The following is a 21,130-nucleotide window of genomic DNA, read 5'->3' as shown; positions in this document are numbered from 1 at the left end:
GTAATTCGTCAATCAAATGGTAGGTTTTTGGCTCAAAAACAACAGTAGAACCGATGGAATAACATAAGCATTTTTCAAGGACTATGATATCCTCGTCCCTTACAAAGCAAATCCTTTATTCTAGGACTCATAAATTCTAGAACAAAATTGTTTATTCGATCGCCACATTTCTCCCCTCTCCATTATGCTGCTGAAGAAATTTGGAATACCACTCGCCCGAACTCCTATAATATCTCGTCCTGTTTTTCGTAGTAAAATCGACTCCAATCAGTCCATAACGAGATGTATAACCCATTGTTAGCTCATAGCAATCGATGAACGACCACGCAAAGTATCCCTTTACGTTCGATCCATTCCTGAAACATTATATTTCCATAAGCCAATCATTAAAAGAGTTAATATGTAATATTACAGAGAATTATTAAGACTCACATACAAAGAAAGAGTCTTTGTATGTCCATATCATGTGTGATATGGCTTGTGATTGAATGGCTAAGGTGTAGTAGTTATACTTGCACAAGATTCAAGTACCTTATGGATGGAAGCATGCTTTCTATGTACTGTTGAATGAAGTTTGTTCTACGGTCGTCGTCCTGTTCATGTTGTCCGTTTGCAGGGTCGACGTTGAACTCCGGATACCCTAAGGAAAACCACAGCACAGTTCATGTAATCTGCAGCAAGATCTGAAACAAGTGGTGTAAGCTTCGACAAAGGTACCATTCTCGTGGATCAGGACCGGTGGATTTCCGTATGTTACTTTCATGTACTCGAGTAGCTTTTGCAGAGCCCATGGAGTTGCAGTGAACGTAGGTGCGTCGTCCGACACAAAATCCTGACGCGAGTTTTGGTTCCCGTCGGAAGAAGTTCTTACCGTTTGCTTAAGAATCGGCAGAGTTTGGGGGGGCACCTTCGTGAGTATGATGTTTGGCACTGCATCGGTAGCTGATGAAATGAGTTGAGTTGCAAGAACATCTACAGTGATGCTTTAGTTGAATCGGATGTAACCAAATCATTCTCTTACTTGCAATTTTCACCGACATGTCGGTGTAGTATTCTCTGCCGCTCTCGTCGGGATCATAGGTAGCTGCTTCCAGAAAGACTGCAGCATAGTGATTCAGTCCGATGAAGTCGAACGATCCTCTCAGCATCTTTGATTCTTCTGGTTCGAAGGACGGTAGACGAGACCCGACGAACTCTCTCATGACAGAAGGGTAGGTTCCGTATACAAGAGGATCCACGAACCAGCCGATTTGGAAATCCAGGGCTCTCTTCGCGGCTGCTATGTCCTCTGCCAAGTCCGTGAAGGGCTCGTACCAGAGGGCAAGCAGTGTGATCCCGATGTAACCTCCTTGTTTCACCTGTTCCACGAGATCCATGTGAAGCTGACGGGAGTGGAGCGAGAGGAGGAAGAAAGATCGAACCTGGTACTTCTCTTTGTACAGAGCGGCTGCTGATGCATGCGAGAGCAGAAGGTTATGTGCGGCGATGTATGGCTCACTGGAGGAGTTGCCCTTGGTGCAGTTGAGGCCGAAGGGATAAGAGCAGCGGCCAGGCGCGAAGATGCCGAAATCGTGGCCGAGGACGGGATCTATGTTGGGTTCATTGACGGTGATCCAGTGCTTGACTCGATCCCCAAACTCGCTGAAGCACACGTTGGCGTAAGCGGTGAAGTCCTCTCTGCATCGAGACGGAAGCCATCAAACCCACCGTATGCTGCCCTGAAGAACAATCCGAGAGAGAGAGAGAGAGAGAGAGAAGGTTACACGATCTTTGGGCTCAGCTGCCCGGCGTACTCGTCTTCCAGTGCTTGCGGAAGGTCGAAGTGGTAAAGAGTGACATGAGGCTCGATTCCTGCACCAATTCTTCGGCATTCATTTCCCCCCACCCCAACGCTAAGAAGAAGCTTCACTACAAATCAAGCATACCATATCTTTTGAGCTCATCGATCAGGTTGTTGTAGTACCGCAAGCCTTGTGGATTCACAGGCCCTCGACCATCTGCAACAAGCATATATTAGACGGAAATCACCGCTACAAATGTCTGGCATACATCATCTGTGGCAGTGTTGTTTTGTTTACTGGGGATAACTCTGGACCAGGAGATGGAGAATCTGTAAGCATCGAAGCCCATCTCATGCATCAGCTTCACATCTTCCTGCCAGCAAATGAGACCAAAACAACTTCATCCTCTTCTTTCCTCTCGTCTACCGAGAGCAGAGTGTCGTGCAACAGTGATGACAAGCCTCACCTTGTACTTGTGATACTGATCAGCCGCTACGTCTCCGGTGCTCTGGTCGAAAGTTCTCCCTGTCATCGACAACCCACATTAATTACTTCTTCCAACAGTAGATTACGTTATGTGCTTGTTGTATGTAGCGGCAATGGTGGAGGGAGCAACTACTAAACCTGCATGCGTAAACGTGTCCCAAATGCTGGGTGTTCTTCCCCCCTCTGCAGCTGCACCTTCTACCTGCATCAAAGATACAACACTTAATTTACGATCGATTGCAGAATCATCAAAGCTTCCTCTCTCGATTCATGTGATTGGATCTATTACCAATGGTTCATACCTAAGATTTTCGGAATTAATCTATAAACTTTTATGATCTGCTTCGAACAGTATGACTGTTGGATAAGTTCTTTTATGATCTGCTTCTTGCGAGTGAATTATATGCTCTGTCTGTAACTTCGAACAGAATTTTCATTCATATTCTTACTAATCTTTTTCCAGCAGTAAGAGAAATCGTATGTAAAATGCATGCTTATTTCTTTTGCTCAAAGGGGAGAGAAAGAAATATAAAGAAAAGAGTTACCACCTGATAAGCGGAGGTGCCTGCGCCAAAAATGAAGCCGGCGGGGAAATCGTCTCTGCTGAGTGCCTTCACACGAACAGCCACCGCCAAAGCAGAGAGCAACAGCAGCCGCCGCTGCAACAGAGCCCGCCAGCTCCCCATCTCCGCCACGCCACCTTCCGGCGCTGTATTATGTGGCCGAAGGCAGGCCATCGTCGGCTCACTTATAGACGCACAAAGGCCCGAGCGAGCTGTGGATGATGGATGACGACGCACGGTGGTGGTGTCAATACTTGTGTGGTGGTCGAAGGGGCGACATTCGTGTGGTTGTTGAAGATAGAAACGAGGAATGGATACAAAGTTCCTTGTCAGCGAGCGAGAGGCATCGTGAACCCGACAGCAGAGAGGCTAACGAGGGCCGTCGATGCGAGCTCCGCAGGCGTATTCGTCGAGACGGCAGGTGGGGGTCTCTCTTCCGTTACGTGATGCTCATCTCGGTGCGCGTTCACGTTATGGAGATCGGCATCTGCCACGCGTCATCCCGTCTAATTACATATTATCTTATATAATTATATAATTAATTATTTTTAATATTTAATATTTATATTTTTTTTTAAAAAAAGTATATTAATATTTTTATATTTATAAAAATTAAATATTAAGATTAAAAAGATAGTTTTATAAAATTAAAAATAAATAAAAGATATTAAACAACAGAATTAAATATTTAACTTTGATAAATATATGAATTTCAATATAATTTTTAAAAATATAAAGATTAAAATACTAAATATGATTAATTACAGGAGATAATATATAATTAATTCTACGACACCGTCGTAACAATTTAATCAATATTTTCTCAAACCATGGATTATAAATTAACTTAAATATTTATTTAATCAATATCTGTACGATACTTAAGTTAGAATATAAATATAATAATTATTTATATTGAGTATATATTCATAAAAAATATATTATTGCTCGTATTTAGTGAATAATTATTTTAATCGTTGGGTGCCATCAAATGATCGTGAGAGTTTGATTAGGTATTGCAAAAGACAAGACAAAAACAAATTGAAAATGGAATGGTGTGGCCACAAAAGTCAGACGGATTGAATGGCCTCATCGCTACAATTTCAACAGTTTTAAGGTTCTTAAATGGGACTGTACACTTAAATATCCCTAACGTAGACGAGTGGCAATGACTTGGTGACAACCTTCCGGAATAGCCAATGCAATCCGGCAGCGGCCACAACACGTTGCTCGACGAAGTGGAGTCGCCATGGCACGCTGCAGTCGTGTCTTTAGACCGAAGAGAGTTAAAGAGATGGGGCGAGAGAGACGTAAATAAAAAGTGGTTTGTCTGTGAACGTAGAAGAGATGGGTGAGAGAGAGACGTAAAGAAAAAGTGGTCTGTCTGTGAACCAGCAAGTCGTATAGGTGGATAGAGACGGCTGAGAAAAGTTGCTTTTGCTTTTCCGGTGAACTCATCGAACACGTATCATCGATCGACGCTTTCAAGTTAGGCTGCTCGCTGATGGTTTGCGTTTGTCCTCATTCACTTCTTCTTGATACGGAAAGAATGCGAATTGGTGACGGAGATATCGGCGTGACGTCTAAATCAGTGTAATTTGGTTCGAATACGTATGTGTATGTGTAAAAGACTCCCAAGTAGAGTTGAGGAGGACTTTGTTGTCGGATCGGGTCGGGTTTCTGATGTGATTTTTTCTCGATACTCTAATTAGTCGGAAAATGAAATATAAGAATTTCAAGTGAAACATGATATGATTGGATTTTTATAATTAATTTAATGGGAAAAATATTTCATGATATGGACTAAATATTTATTTTAAATTTTATATTGGGTCGGGTCATTAAGTCCTCAATCATTTTGGTTTTGACTTAATTATTATCGTATGTATGTCGAGTCATTAAACATTTCACGTATCATCATTTTACTATTATTATTATTATTATTATTATATGGTTTTTATTATTGTTTGAGCTCCGGCCCATCATGGCCCAACCCCTCTCTCAAGTCCAAAACCCAAAACCCTAGACCGCATCTCCTTCTGCGAACACCACCAACGGCGACGCTAGTTTTCCCGTAAGCCCCATCTCCTTCGTCGAACACCACCGACGCCGACGCTCGCTTTTCCCCCCATGTGGAGGAGATCCCCAATCCACCTCCGCCAATACTTCGTCGCTCGCTCTTTCTCACAGTCCACCTCGATCCCTAAGAATCTGCAGCGCGTCCGCGACCACGGCTTCGACGACGTCATGGAGGTGGAGAAGAAGGTACGCCGCGCCCTCCACCTCCAGTCCTACCTCCTCTCCCAGCCCTCCGGTTCCCTCCCCGTCTCCCAACTCGACGTTGTCGCCCGCCGCTACCACGCCTTCGGCCCCCACGAAACGGGTAATTTCCTCCTCAAGCACCCCCACGTCTTCCACGTGTTCGACCACCCCGTCCAGCGCCGTCTCTGGGTCCGCCTCACCCCCCGCGCCGCCCTCCGCCTCCGCCAGGAGTCCGACGCCGTCCGCTCCATGCTCCCTGACGCCGTCCGCCGCCTCCGCAAGCTCCTCCTCCTCGCTGCCCGCTCCCGCCGCCTCCGCCTCGAGCACATCCGCCTCGTCCGCCACGACCTTGGCCTCCCAGATGACTTTTTGCAGTCCGTCGTCCTCGCCAATCCCTCCTTCTTTCGCCTCGTCGTCTCCTCTGACTTCCCCGACGACCCCCGGGCTAAATATGTCGAGTTCGTTGACGAACCTGGCGACGGCAATGACTTGGCGGAGTTCACCATGTGTGCCATTGAACGCACCCGCGAGCTCCAGTACCGTGAGCGCGGCGCTGACGCCGAGGACTCCCGCTTTGCCTTCCTCATCAATTTCCCCCCGGGATTCAAGATCGGCAAGTACTATAGGATCGCGGTGTGGAAGTGGCAGCGGCTGCCCTACTGGTCTCCTTATGAGGATGTGTCCGGCTATGATCTCCGGTCGCTCGAAGCACAACGGCGGATGGAGAAACGAATGGTGGCAACAATACACGAGTTGCTGTCTTTGACGGTGGAGAAGAGGATGACGATGGAGCGGATTGCACAATTCAGGCAGGCAATGGGGCTGCCGAAAAAGCTTAAGGCGTTCTTGCTGCAGCACCAGGGAATATTCTATTTTTCGACGAGGGGGAATCGTGGAAAACTGCATACAGTGTTCTTGAGGGAGGCATATCGCAAGGGGGAGCTTGTGGAGCCAAATGAGTTATATCTAGCAAGGAGAAAGCTAGGTGAACTGTTGTTGCTTAGTCCTAAGAAGGCAAATTTGGATAGGATGCTGACTAGTCTTGGGAGGGGCATGGATGCCTGCAGTGGAGGGAGTGGTGCTAAGAGTAAGCTGATTGGCGATGAGGGTGAACAGAGAAGTGAAAACGAGGACAGTGGTTCTGATTCTGGTGTTGAATCTCAGTTTGTTGATTGACAAAATTGAAGTTGACCCCAAGTTCTAAGGATTATCAATCTAATTATCATTAAGTATTAATTTAATCTTTGAAGGTACTCACTGGATCAGAGCTTAACTGTCTTATTAAACATTGATATGATCGTCACTTGCAAATACCTTAGGTAGATGGCAAAATAAAGTCAGTTTTGATCTGAATATCAAATTATTTACTTCAAATTGTCATCGAAAAGAGTTGAAGTTGGAGGAGCATAAGATCATGTCCATGCTGGAAAGACAGGAGATATGTTCCACAGGATGCTTGGTTTTGCATGATCTCTGACTTTAAGAGAATGCCACGGCATGATGGAATCATGTGAGTTGTTCAAATTGCTGGTCATTCCACATGAAGGAGCTGCATCACCTTGAGGTGCTTTTTTGGACAGAGTTCCTAATCCATCTAACAGTGATTTATAATCTATTTATGTGCTAAAAAGTGCTCTTGTAAGTTTGCTGAAACAATTGCTACTTTGAATCTCATTAATTACTTTGATTAGTTCAACTCTCATGCTTCCTTGAATACATACAATAAATGATTCTTCTCTATTGTTGCCATAAATAACGGAGATAAGTGATTTCATCTTGGATTATCTCTGTGTTCTCTGTATATGTTTTGCTGTGGATTGTCTTAGCTAAGTTTTAATTTTTTGCTGTTTACCAGTTTCTACTGATTGTTTCACTTCACAATAAGCAATTTATTACCCTAACAACAAATGCTTGTGAGACTTGGAACACTAATTATTTCATTGTGCCTCTTTCCGTTTTTTCTACTCATGTACATTGATTATTTTGAACTACCAAGTGATGCAGTTCATGCATTAATGTTATCTGTAACTTCATTTTTTTTTTTTAAGTCTAGGATTGGTTATGTTAACTTATCTGTTTGCTTATGGTAATTTCTTTCTTTATTTTATAGAATTTTTTAATTGGAATTCTTCCATTGTTTAGCTGCTTTTTTTGGAGGTCTAAAGGCTTGTTTGGTTGCTTCTTAAGTAATTGATGTCAGAAAAACTAATTTCTGAGGTGGAAGTTCTGAAAAGTGACTTTGAGTTATTGGCTTCTTGGTTTTTCACAAAAAAGGCTACGATAAACATATATAATTTTTATCACCTCAGTTGTATGTTTGCTTCCATTGTTAAGTAGTTATTTATGACTGATCAGCTGCTGGTCTATGATGGAGTGAGAAATGCTCTTTCTTTGGCAGTCTACCAATCTCTGAACAATGGTGGATTGTCAGTTGATTGGCTGGCAGCAAGCCTCAGCCAGTTGGTTGTTTATACATATCCTCTATTAGTTTTTATTGGACTAAAAGTTCACATACATTTCTCCCCTTGACATCAGGGAGCAACATCTGATGAGGAATTATGCAAACCTTCCCAATTTCAGTATCAAACAGTTGACAAATCTGGAGACTTGGTAATGGAACAAAAGAACCTTAGATGGAACAATGACCAAGTGTGGCAGTTCTCCACCAGTTGGACATGTTTCTGTTGAAGATGCAGTAAGCTTTTAGTTTCATTCTTTACTGCTGTTTATATCTTATGAACATTTTTCTTAAATGATCTTTCTCTTATCTGTCTTCGACTTGGGTATAATTGATGGACCTTCCTTGCCTATTTACATTTTGTAAAACAGGTGAACAAATGATGTGACTTAGGTGGTTATTCAAGTGTATTATCACAAATTTTCATGGGTACTTTTTGTCTCATAATGTGGAGGATTTCAGGTTATTGTAATGTGCTTTTTCATCCACTCACAGGAAATGACCATGATGCAGTAGCACACTTCACTTGTTCTTTCTTGTCAAACATTACATGTAATTTTCTTGCAATTACATCTTGGTAGAACTTTAATCACTGGCATTGGCTGTGATTTCATGAGTCAGACCGACCATTATCAATCCTTAAAGTCTTCTTGAAGCAGCACTTACATCTTTATTCTACTCTGTTGCTAAGGTGCTTATGGGAACAACTAATATTTGCGGATTACCTGTGAAATCTACTCAGGATAATACTGTTGAACAATTACCTTAGGTTATTTAGAATGAATATAATGACCATGGAAAAGTGTCTTTTTAGGTGATATTGCTACATTTGATGCATGCATGCCAGCAAGTATAGATTGGACAGAATCTACATAAAAGTCAAAGCAACCAACCCATATTATTAGGAGAGCCCATTTTACTTAGTCATCTCTAACCTTTTACTCAAGGAAACTAAACAAGTGCTTTGACTATCTACCAGATTAGGTGGATGCCACACTACAGTTACCATGTCATTGTCTCGGAGAAGCTAGTATAACCAGCAGTAGCAACCAGTGTTGAATTGTCTCACTAGCTGTACCTAATCATGTATTAGTTCTAGCTGAGATAGTCAAGAGTAAGTCCAAGCAAAGAAGTCAAGTAACACAACCAATGCTAAATAGGCTGTAGGTTATGGATCCAGAAGGAATTTAACTGATATCGAACTTTAAAAAATTACGAAGCAAAGTTATGTGAAGTACTGAAGTAGCTCAGCTTGTTTAGGCTTTTCTTTTCTTGGTTTTGGCCTTTTGGATTTAAGATGGAAATATGTGCTCATGTATCAAGGATTTTAATTTCGAATGATACTGCTCGTACTGGGCGGTATGTACTGGTCCACCAGCAGATCGGTACGCGGATCACCCTCTATCAGGCGGTACCATCGATTGAGGTTGTTTCCGCCCCGTTACCATCCGTAATTGGTCGGTGACGATCGATTTTGATCATCACCGCCCGCTACTGTGCAGTATTAGCCGAGGGAGAAGGAAGAAAAGGGAAAACCTGGAGATCCGGTGCTGCTCTACCTCAACGATCCCGATCCGTCGCCGCCCTCCCTCGTTAGATGCCGTAGATAAGATATCGCCTCCTTATTTGAGGCGACGAGGCCTCGGCGTTGTCGGTGACTTCTCCTCATTCGCGTGGGGAGAAGAAGCCTCGGCGTCGCGAGGAGAAGAAATGAGGCGACGTCACCCTTTTCTTATTTTTTAACTTTATATATATATATATATATATGTATGTATATATATATATGTATGTATATATATATGTATGTATATATACATATGTATATATATATATACATATATATATCGAGTGCTACGTCAGAGCGTATGGTATGAAATTACGAACCTTGATTATAAGAGATATGGCAAACATTATTTTTCTAATCAATTGCATCATAACTCATCCTGCATCAACCATCAATCAGGTTTATTGCTTTGTTTAATTGATAACTTGTTTTTAATCCATCATTATGTTTCATTATGCAGAATCAGAAATGTGGACACATTTAGCAAGCATTGAATTAGGTTGCAATATAATAAATAGATCATTTTATTGAATCCTATTACAATTAGCAGTAAAATGTTATTGAGACCACTTAGAAGTAAATGTACATCACCACTGCAGTATTTCACAAAGATTGCATTGATCCATTTGCATTTAACATCAACTTACATTAGGTTCGTTATATAGACCCTATCATTGCTCGTCTCTGATGTATCTTCTCCTTGGACTAGCCTCAGTTTAAGAAGTTCTCAGGAGGGCGGTTGTAGATGGGTACAACAACTTGGGCTCCATGTCTCTGCAATAGGATCGACTTAGTGTTGGTGGATCAAGGTGGATAAAATAGCAGAGTTAACTTATTTTGTCATTATATATACACATATAATATTTTGATTTTAGAAAGCTTTCAATATTGAGTTAATAGTTGGGGCAGCCAATTGCTGGGAAGTTTAGCGATTTCTGTAATTTACAATTTTGCATAGGGTTACTGATGGAAGTAAAGCCAGGCAAAGGTATCTGAAGTTCAAGAAATTAATTTCTGCAAGCGGAAAGCTTGCGAATTAACTTGAAATTTGGATGACATTTTAGTTACTCTATTTATTATTTCAATCAGATGCATACTGTATACATTTCTCAAAGCCAGTAATGAATAACATTCTTAAATGTTTTTAGAGTTCACCAGAAGTGATTGATAATTTAACCAGTCTTCCCCCAATATAACTTAATCTACAATTACATATGAAGCATACCAAATTGCAATGTGGCTTTAGTCCTAAAGATGTATCAAGAGCTGTCACCTTGTTGTTTTGCAAAGTAGCAACTGAAGTCATATGTTATCTTAATCTTGCAGGTGTCTTTACAAAATAGGAAAAGTGGCATATCTTGAAGGAGGAAAAGAAAACATGTAAACCCATCTCCAAGGAATCTTCCTATGAAAATGAAGGCTCACTGCCACTGAAAGCCAAGACCTGATCGGAGTTTTCTGCACACAAAAAATCCTTCCTTCAGGGCTTGAATCTTGATTAGGAGCACAACATAGGACAGCTGATGAATTCACATAAAATGATTCTTGGGTTCGCCACCTTGTGATGTCCAGGAAAGTTAAAAAGAGGATCACAGGTTCACCGTCATACATTATCAGGCTTCAGGCACTGCAATGGATCCATCAGCGCGGAAATGGCCCAAGTACAAGATTCGTCCACCATGACAGCTGAGTACGACGACCTCTTGCCTGTGATGGCAGAGAAGATGAAAGCTCAAGAGTTTGCAGCTGAGCTTTGCAACGGGTTACGTCTCCTGGCATAACTTAACCAGGCTTGACCATGCCCAAGAGCCTGCGGAGAACCTCTGCCCTTCTTGGGATGGCAGGGACGATGGAGTTAACGAAGGATATGATTAAGGGGGTATCGACGGCAATGAGAGAGTGTTCTGAGTACTAATGGTGTGGCCGTACCCTGAGATGATGGAAGATGCAGTCAAAAATGGCTTGACAAAGCGATCACCGAAGATTGCATGTTCAAGGCGTCTTCCTTTCATGAATGACTTTTATGATCTCTGTTCCAAGATTGATTTGGGTTTAGGCTTGGGCATCGTGTGGGTCTAGTCTTTATGTATTACACACACCGACTTTGTGAAACTTCATCTTGTCCAGTTGAGATTTGGATGATCTTGTCTTAATCTACATACAAAATTGCTTGGATATCATATAAACCTACACACGCATGTCCCATGCATATACATTGTAGAGAACAAACATATCGTATGCATTTGGTTGTCTTCTTCTGAATTGGAAATCATCGACGTTAGAATTGGAATTGAAATTGAAATTACCAAATTCTGAGATCTATAATAAGGATCGGATTTGTAAATTAATAGGGGGTGTTCTCGGTGCACAATGTTAGGATCGGAGCAACACTAAGAGGTGGGGGTGAATTAGTGCAGCGGATTAAAACTTGTAAGTTTGCAACTTAAGTAAATTTACAAATACGAGGAGATTTTGATTCGATAATAACTTAAGTAAATTGAGAAGATCAAAACGAAAGCTTGCTACAGTGTAAATAATAATTTCAGAAAATTAAGTACTCATACATTAAAGGATCAATTTAAAGTGGTTCGGTCAAATGACCTACATCTGAAGCCTTCTTCGATGAGGTTCCCAACTTCCACTAGCAAATCACTTTGAAAGGGAAGGACAAATACCCATCTTACAAGTTTTACAAGTGGTTCACACTCTTACAAATTTTCAACGAAAATAAATGAAGTGAACACTCAAGCAATTGAAAATAAGGTTTGCTAAAAACTTTACTAACGCTTTTGTCTCAATCTATTGCTACTAAAAAAGTTGTATTCTTTGCTGAGAATTGAGGGGTATTTATAGGCCCCAAGAGGATTCAAATTTGGGCTCCAAATTTTGAATTATCTTGGGTTCCCGATGCTGGCGGTGCCACCGCCTATCAATGTCATATTGACTGTTTACTGGCGGTGGCACCGCCCAGTCCGGCTGTTCCCCTGCCCGGTCCTACGGGTCACTAGATAGGTTTCAAATCTGGCCCAAACTAGGTAATATCAGGCTCAGTTAGCCCCTAACCAAGATATAGGATTATCTCTTAATCCTAACCCTAATTACATGCAAACTACGCAACTGAAAACATAGTCCTAAGCAAGTTTTCAACTGGCAAATGTCGAGTCTCCTTCCGACGAGCTTTCCAGCGATCTTCCGGCGGACTTCCGATACACCCTCGGATTTCTTCCGGCGAACTCCCAGTAGGCTCCCGATCTTGTGGCGAGTTCAGCGAGTAGCCGAGCCTTCTCGGTGATCTCCGCGAACCTCCGACAATCTCTTCGGCGGACTTTTAAAAACTCTGACAAGTCCTCGATTTCTTCTCAATTGGTTCCGGCAGCATCTCCGACGAATCTTCGGACTCTCGAACACCCATCGAACTTGACTCTGGTAGACTTGCTTTATGTCTTCAAGCTATCGTAGTTAATCCTACATATGTAAAACAAAAGTTTGATCTAGACAATTACTCCTAAGCAATTAATCAAGTTGTCCAGCATGTCATTAGTCCCTTGACGCTTTGTCCGATTCTTCGGTGCATCGTCCTCTCTTGCGGCCTATTGCCCGATCGGCCAGTTGACTCCGCAACTCCGATATCCTTGGCGCAATACCCGCTCTTCTTGGCCTGATGCCCGAATCCATGGCCCGAAGCCTTCTATCAATACGTCAATCGATCCACCGACCCGACGTCCAATCTTCTAACATATTCCTCCGGCACAACATGATTTTCCTGCTTTAACTGTCTCATCCTGATCGAAGCATCCTGCGTCACTTAAAACACATATTAAATCATAAACACATAGTAAGTGGTTTCATCATCAAAATACGAGATTCAACAATCTCCCCTTTTTGATGATGACAACCACTTGATGACGGAGTTAACCTTAATTTCCGAAGTTTAAACAAACTCCACCTATCAATATGTCATATTGATAAAACCTTGAATTCAAGCCGAATTCAAGTCATTGCAAATATTTATCATGAATATTTACAACACGTCATCATGCATAACATGATCATACTTCTCCCCCTTTGCCATCAACAAAAAGGAGAAGTGTCACTTTCTGTGTTTAAGATATAAAGTTTAATACATTGCATGAAAAAATATAGTGTTAAATTTTATTATCATGCAATTAAAGATGTGCAAGTTTAGCATGTTTGCTTTTCTTGAGATAACAACCGTTTGCTTTTCTTTAGACTACAAGCTAGCAATTTTTATGATATGCAAGTTTTGCTACATGCAAGCTAACAAAAAATTTCGAAAGCAAATGCAAGATAGCTTTCTTGTGTAAGCTCATGATTCTTGCTTCCTATTGCAAGTTGCAAGTTGCAAGTTTTTGAAATATCCAAGTTCAACACATTGCATAATTAATTTAATCTCCTAGTTTTATCATCATGCAATTTTGCTATTATCATCTATATGCAAGGTAGTATAATAGCAATTACTACAACATATAAGCTAGCAAATTTTACAACACTTTTAGACTATGCAAGCTAACAGTTTTGAAATGTTCAAGAAAGCATCCCTTGCTTCTTGAAATAAGCAAGTTTGCTAGAATTGCTAGAAGTGCAAGTTAGCATATTTTGCTTCTTGAGATAGGCAAGATTGCACATTTGGTATACAAATTTATAGTATGCAAGTTATCAACTTTTACACATATAAAGTTAGCAAAAAGATGTGTAAGATGGACTATTTTGTCTCTTTTCAAAATATGTAACTTGGCACATATTGCTTCTTTGAGATATGCAAGATGACACTTTTGCTTAGATTACAAGATAGCATTTTTTGCTTTTGAGTTGAGCAAACTAATAAGTTTTGCCCCTTTTTGTGATATGTACATTTGTAATTTTTGCTTCTCTTGTCTTGTGCAAGCTAGCTAGCTAGCTAGCAAGTTAGCTATCTCCCCCTTTATTATTGTAAAAAAGAAGGGAAGACCCTTTACATCAATTTCTAAATCATGACAAAGGTAAGTATCAATCTTATTTGTGCATCATTATGTTTTCAAATTAAAATATGCACAACTTCAAAACTATTCATTTGTATCCTTACTTCATGCATTATACAAATAAATTAATCACTATGGACATATCATACATAATACATAATTTTGATAATAAATCATAGCATTTATTAATATTTTGATCATGATACCAAGTATTCATCATTTAGAGCATTCATGATACACATTACATTCATATATCATCACAATAAAAACCAATTACATGCATAATTTTAAATCATAAATGTTTCGAATCATGGTGGTATTAATTTATCAAATTGCATCCTACTATGCATGATCGAAACTTCTCCCCATTTGTATTTCATGCATAATTTCATTTCATCACATTAGGAGTATCAAGAGGAATTAATTGGGTGATGAGATAAATATTTCATGAATACATGAAATTGTATAAAAAATCATATCATAAGTGTTTCATACATTCATATCATCACATAAAGGAATATAAATAAAAATTGGTGATGAGACATTACTTCATGAATGCAGTAAAATTCATATAGCATATCATGGTTTATTAGAATTAGTCTTCTTTTTGGTGAATAGAAAAAATAGTAGGAGAGCAATATCTCAATTCATGCATATCAAATATTCAATCATCAAAATCATGATTCATCTAGAAAATGCTCTCCTTTAAATATTCAAAGAGAGATCTTAGGAGATCAAATAATAAGAGATTTTCAAATAAAATTTTAAGTCAAGAATTAAAAATAATAATATTCTCTTTAGTAAATCACAAAAGGAAACGTAGGAGAAAAAGATTTCAATTCATACATAACTCTTATCATTCATATTGAATTTTTTTTCAAAATGTAAGAGAATGAAGAGTAAGAAATCTTGATTCATAAAGGATTTCATGTTATAAATTTCAAGAGATCAGGATCATAATTTTGATAAAAAATTATTCAAATTCAAATTATCAAAATCTAAGATATTCACAAAGATGATACAAATGGATTCATCAAAATCAATAAGATAGAGAGCAAAATAATTTTCAAGAAGAATGTTTTCCTCTTTTTGGTTGTTTCAAAACATATGATTTTATTTCATTTATGCTAAATAAAAACATGTATCATGTTTAAAATCGAAAGTGTAAGATTTATTACAATAAAGATCAATAAGACACTTTCATTATGGTAAAAATCAATAATCCGTAAATCGCAAGATTCATCATGCATAATTTCGAAATTTATTAAGCATGATCATTATGCATGACACTAAAATATGGTTTCAAAATGTTTAATATTTTCATTACACAATTTCATCATTATGCATCATCATATTTTCAAATTGGAACATGCACAATTTCAAAACTATATCTTTAATTTTTCATGCATGATAAAAATAACTCAATCATCATTATGAGCATATTATATATGATATTCAAACATTCATGATACATAATTTTAGCAACATGATCATAGCTTTTCAAATGATGGTATCTAAATGTCAAAGTTCATTACATCCTATCATGATCATTAACTTCTCATTTGTATTTTATACATTATTCAAAATATCAAGAGAATTTTGGTGATGAAATATATATTTTATGAATGCAAGAAATTTTACATAATAAAATTCAAGTCATAAATTATCAAGATATCGAGTAGCGTAGGTTAATTTGAATAAATCATTTTTAGTGAATACCAAGAAGAATCACACGATGAAAGAATTTTGATTCATGGAAAAATTTCATGTATCAAGAAATCAAGATGATAATTTATAAAAAATATTACAAGTTATATTCAAGAGAAAATTCATCGTTTGTTTTCAACTCATTCAATTTGTAAAATCAATATCATGATTTTGATATAACTCATTTCAAATTCAAATCATCAAATCAAAATCATTTTCAAGATATTCATATAAATCAATAAGATAGAGAAAAACAATTTTCAAGAACAATGCTTTTCTCTTTCTAGTTATTTAAATTCATATCATTTATTTTATTTATGCTAGATAAATATGTGCATCAACAATTAGGATCGAAAAATGAATTTTGTCATAAAAACCATCAAGATCAATAAACCACAAAAATTATTATGTATAACTTTACAATCTCATGCATAAAATTATCAAATCATAGTATCAAAATTTCAATAATTTCATTCCATCATTTTGTATTGGATTCATTGAACATAATTTTAAATGATTCTTATAGATAACTAAAACTTCTTTAGTTTTAATTTATGTGATTGACTTTATATTAGCATGCTCAAATTTTATTCTTAAGTCAAAACCATACATCATGTTTGACAACCAAAGACAAGGTTCTTAAAAAAAATTATCAAGCCTTCTATTCAAAAGCTATGCATCATTATTAAGCATGATATTAAACTTCTCAATATTTTCATTAACACATCAAGCATGGTCTCAATCAAAATTGCAAATCATCAAAATACACATTCTTACTTCTCAAGCACATACATAAGATTTATATTTAACATTTTATTACATTTTAATTTTTAAATATTAAATTATTAAGCATACAATTTTCAAGAAAATTAATCTTAAACTAAATTAAAAATAACTCATAAAAAGTATTATGTAATTTTGAAATAAATTTGGGGGATTTCGATTACCTCATCGTTGAAAGCAGTTAAGGCGTAGTTTGCCACCTCACCTTTCTTGATTTTCTCCTCATCTTCGGAGGAGCTCGATTCATCCCAATTTGTGTTCTTCTTCTTGCGTTCAAAGCAAGTAGTTCCGTTCTTTTTGCATTTTAATTTTTGTTTCATTTGTAGTTTAAGTTCACCGTCACTTGAGCTTATGCTCGAGTGGTCTTCATGTGTTCTATGTTTCAAATCCTTCCTATCCTTTGGAATGTTGTTCTCGAGTTTCCTTTTTGTCATATTGTTCATTTGATAGGTCATTAAAGACCCAATTAGTTCTTCGAGAGGAAATGTTTTAAGGTCCTTGGCCTCTTGAATGGTCGTAACTTTTGGATCCCAACTTTTTGGAAGGGATCTTAATATTTTAGTTACTAGTTCAAAGTTAGAAAAACTTTTACCAAGAGTTTTGAGTCCATTGATGACATCCGTGAAACGGGTGTACATGTCTCCGATGGACTCACTTGGTTTCATTCGGAAAAATTCGTAAGAGTGCACAAGAATGTCGATTTTGGACTCTTTTACTCAGCTAGTGCCTTTATGAGTGATCTCAAGAGTTCTCCAAATATCAAAAGCCAAATCACAAATCGAAATGTGATTAAATCCATTTTTGTCAAGTGCACAATATAAGGCATTCATAGCCTTTGCATTTAAAACAAAAACTTTCTTCTCTGATTCATCCGATTCGCTCATCAGAAGAGAAGATTTTTAAAATCCATTTTCGATAATATTCCAAAGCTCGAGATTCAATGAAAGTAAGAAAACTCTCATTTGAGTTTTCCAATAAGTGTAGTCTGTCCCATTGAAAAAGGAAGGACGAATGAGAGAATAACCCTCTTGAAAGCCGAAAAGAGCCATTTTTATTTAGGTATTAAACCAAAGTAGAAAACCGTGGCTCTGATACCAATTGTTAGGATCGGAGCGACACTAAGAGGGAGGGGTGAATTAGTGCAGCGGATTAAAACTTGTAAGTTTGAAACCGAATTCATAAATGCGAGGAGATTTCGATTCGACAATAACTTGAGTAAAGTGAGAAGATGAAAACGAAAGCTTGCTGCAGTATAAATAATAATTTCAGAAAGGTAAGTACTCACACATTCAAGGAACACACCAATTTAAAGTTGTTCGGTCAAATGACCCACATCCACTTGCGAAGCCTTCTTCGATGAGACTCCTAACTTCCACTAGCAAATCACTTTGAAGGGGAAGGACAAATACCCCTCTTACAACTTTTACAAGTAGTTTACACTCTTACAAATTTTCAACGAAAAGGAAGGAGGTGAACACTCAAGTAATTAAAAATAAGGCTTGCTAAAAACTTTACAAAGGCTTTTGTCTCAATCTATTGCTACTCAAAAAATTGTATTCTCTACTGAGAATTGATGGATATTTATAGGCCCCAAGAGGATTCAAATTTGGGCTCCAAATTTTGAATTATCTTTGGTTCCTGATGCTGGCGGTGTCACCGCCTGTCAATGGCGGTGCCACCGCCTGTCAATGTCATATTGACCGTTTACTAGCGGTGCCAGTGCCCGATCTTTCAGGTGCTGGGCTGTGCCACCGCCGGACCTCTCGGGTGCTGGGTAGTGCCACCACCCAGTCCGACGGTACCACCGCCTGATCCTCGGGTTTTGGGCGGTGCCATCGCCTAGTCCGGCAGTTCCACAACCCGGTCCTACGGGTCACTATATGGGCTTCAAATCTAGCCCAAACTAGATAATATCGAGCCTAGTTGGCCCCTAACCAGGATATAGGATTATCCCTTAATCATAACCCTAATTACATGCAAACTACGCAACTAAAAACATAGTCCTAAGCAAGTTTTCAACCGGCAAATGTCGAGTCTCCTTCCGGCAAGCATTCCGACGATCTTTCGGCGGACTTCCGATACACCCTCGGATTTCTTCCGACGGACTCCCAATAGGCTCCCGATCTTGTGGCGAGTTCAAAGATAGTCGAGCCTTCTCGGTGATCTCTGCGAACCTCCTACGATCTCTTCGGCGGACTTCTGAAAACTCCGACAAGTCCTCGATTTCTTCTCAATTAGTTCCGGCAGCATCTCCGACGAATCTTCGGACTCTCGAACACCCATCGAACTTGACTCCGGTAAACTTGCTTTATGTCTTCAAGCTATCGTAGTTAATCCTGCACATGTAAAACAAAGTTCGATCTAGACAATTACTCCTAAGCAGTTAATCAAGTTGTCCGGCATGTCATTAGTCCCTCGACGCTTCGTCCGATTCTTCGACGCATCGTCCTCTCTTGCGGCCTATTGCCCGATCGACCAATTGACTCCGCAATTCCGATATCCTTGGCGCAATACCTACTCTTCTTGGTCCGATGCCTGAATCCATGACCCGAAGCCTTCTGTCGATACGTCGACCGATCCACCGGTCCGACGTCCAATCTTCTAACATGTTCCTCCGGCACAACATAATTTTCTTGTTTTAACTGTCTCATCATGATCGAAGCATCCTGCGTCACTCAAAACGTAAATTAAATCATAAATACATAGCATGTGATTTCATCATCAAAATACGATATTCAACACAGAAGACTTTTTCATTCGAGTTGACATCATTTTAATGAGACTATTATAAGCATCAACGACATCAGTCATTGAAATAACGAGTAGGGTATATGTGAACATTGCTAGAACCTCAAGTTGGGTACTTACTTTGTCCAAACTCAGATTATTTTGAGTACCCTTTGGCTTATACTTATTATCTGTCGTCAACCGAGATTTGACAATGTGCATAAGACACCTAACGAGAGAAATTATAGAATGAATGTTACGAGATGAAGTTTTCCTATTAAGTTTATTATTTTTTCTCAAACATAAAGCAGATGAATCGGTAAAGCATCTCTCTCTCTCTCTCTCTCTCGCTCTATTCACAATATACATATCCAAAACATAAGCATCAAAGCATCTAGTCCAACCTAACCAGACAAAAGTATGTGCTTGTGCTAGTCATAGGTGCCCAGCAAGCCAATCACGTGAGTGATGGCACGTGTGACTTGATACAGAATCTTTTTGCTTATTATATTTTGGCGTATATCACTTTATAACTATTGCATAAATGCATATATATTGTGATGTCCTTGGATTTGTGCAATGGGAATCGGATCGTGATGAGATCACGATAATGAGATCGATTCACCTTTAAACACATATCCTAAATAATCCCGGTCATAGGTTACTCGAGAAGGACATCGTGATAACCGGATAGACTGGTGTGCTGTATACCCGTCCATATGATGGATGCAGCTGGTCTCATAGCTGCTCGTGTAGGGACACTAGGGATACAGTACAGGTGCTCATTGGAGAATGAGTTCACTGATTGATCCGCTTACGGAATGCTGGATGGTTGATGATGCCTTATTGTCAGACAACGATTCCGTAGTCCTAGTGGTGTATCTGGTTCTTAGACTTGAGACACCAAGGATGTCCTGTATGAGTGCTCCACTCTTTGATACCAGACTTATCGGTTTGGCTGTTCCCAGATCTAGTACAGCTGGTCATTGGGAGTGGTAGTCGACCTTACGAGGGCTATTGAGTGTCGATAGAGGATCATCCACTCTCGGTATCATGAGAGGAATATCCCATGTGTTCTTGCTCAGACAAATCCCTGGCCAGGGTCATTCGGGTTGAGAGAGAAAGAGTTCTCCGGGAGAATCCGATTAGAGCGAGACTCGAGTAGAAACCGTATGGGTCTGACAGCACCATGCTCGATATACGGTCTCTGGGATATTAGATGGATGAGGGACTATAGGTACATGGTAACTGAGGACAGACAGGTCCAATGGATTGGATTCCCCTGTATCGTCTGGGGACTACGGCGTAGTGGCCTAGTACTTCCGTAGTCGATGAGTCGAGTGAATTATTACAGAGATAATAATTCACTGAGTTAGAAGGAGTTCTGACAGGTATGACTCACGGCCAGCTCGATATTGGGCCTAGAGGGTCACACACATATGGTAGGCATTGCGATGAGTAGAGGTTCGGATATGAGATATCCGACGGAGCCCTTGTCTTATTGGATGCAGATCCAATACCCACTAGGGAAAGGACCCATTAGGGTTTTGACACGGGATCTCTATAAATAGGAGGGATTCACAGCCTCATAGGCTAGAGTCTTTGCTTGTCCTTCCTATTCTCCTCTCCCTCTCCACCTCAGAAAAGGCCTGGAGTTTTGAGGAGCGTCGTCGCAACCCTGCTGTGTGGATCACCGCTAGAGAGGAGGACGCTTGACCTCCTTCACCCTCTCCTAAGGATCTGCAAGGAAACAGGGATATACGATCTCCCTAGGTAACACAATCAATATACGCAGTTTTGTGTTTTGCGGATTTTTACGC

The 21,130-nt window shown here is 39.5% G+C and overlaps 2 protein-coding genes across 5 annotated transcripts; one reads left to right on the top strand and one right to left on the bottom strand.

The window, feature by feature from the left end:
- Positions 1-41: 41 nt before the first annotated feature.
- Positions 42-3,221, bottom strand: LOC135627837 (beta-glucosidase 32-like). 2 transcript variants are annotated; one of them, XM_065134196.1, is made up of 11 exons: positions 2,816-3,221; positions 2,406-2,469; positions 2,248-2,306; positions 2,079-2,154; positions 1,926-1,997; positions 1,764-1,851; positions 1,422-1,677; positions 1,022-1,358; positions 718-942; positions 532-640; positions 42-356 (listed from the first exon to the last, which is right to left on the bottom strand). In XM_065134196.1, exons 1-11 carry the CDS (start codon positions 3,002-3,004, stop codon positions 152-154), a joined length of 1,680 nt encoding a protein of 559 aa, XP_064990268.1. In that variant the 5' UTR covers positions 3,005-3,221; the 3' UTR covers positions 42-151. The 2 variants fall into 2 exon arrangements, with proteins under 2 accessions (XP_064990268.1, XP_064990270.1); XM_065134198.1 differs by having other exon boundaries at positions 718-930; positions 2,816-3,217.
- Positions 3,222-4,860: 1,639 nt separating this feature from the next.
- On the top strand, positions 4,861-11,289 carry LOC103970571 (protein ROOT PRIMORDIUM DEFECTIVE 1). Of its 3 annotated transcripts, none has more exons than XM_009384390.3 (3): positions 4,861-6,656; positions 7,628-7,787; positions 10,441-11,289. In XM_009384390.3, the coding sequence occupies exon 1, from the start codon at positions 4,961-4,963 to the stop codon at positions 6,266-6,268; it is 1,308 nt and encodes a 435-aa protein (XP_009382665.2). In that variant the 5' UTR covers positions 4,861-4,960; the 3' UTR covers positions 6,269-6,656; positions 7,628-7,787; positions 10,441-11,289. The 3 variants fall into 3 exon arrangements, with proteins under 3 accessions (XP_009382665.2, XP_009382666.2, XP_064990267.1); XM_009384391.3 differs by having other exon boundaries at positions 4,861-6,730; XM_065134195.1 differs by having other exon boundaries at positions 4,861-7,787.
- The last annotated feature ends 9,841 nt before the right edge of the window (positions 11,290-21,130 follow it).

Source organism: Musa acuminata, chromosome BXJ2-11 (genome assembly GCF_036884655.1).
Source record: "Musa acuminata AAA Group cultivar baxijiao chromosome BXJ2-11, Cavendish_Baxijiao_AAA, whole genome shotgun sequence".
Classification (NCBI taxonomy): Eukaryota; Viridiplantae; Streptophyta; class Magnoliopsida; order Zingiberales; family Musaceae; genus Musa; species Musa acuminata.
This window is presented reverse-complemented; position numbering and strand designations above follow the sequence as displayed.

Bases quoted from the DNA above. Each gene is read 5' to 3' on its own strand.
- LOC135627837 (XM_065134196.1), bottom strand. From the start codon at position 3,004: ATGGCCTGCCTTCGGCCACATAATACAGCGCCGGAAGGTGGCGTGGCG. The intron at 2,470-2,815 runs GTGGTAACTCTT...TCTTTGATGCAG, and splicing joins CAGGCACCTCCGCTTATCAG to GTAGAAGGTGCAGCTGCAGA. The intron at 357-531 runs GTACTTGAATCT...ATAATGTTTCAG, and splicing joins AGCATGCTTCCATCCATAAG to GAATGGATCGAACGTAAAGG.
- LOC103970571 (XM_009384390.3), top strand. From the start codon at position 4,961: ATGTGGAGGAGATCCCCAATCCACCTCCGCCAATACTTCGTCGCTCGC.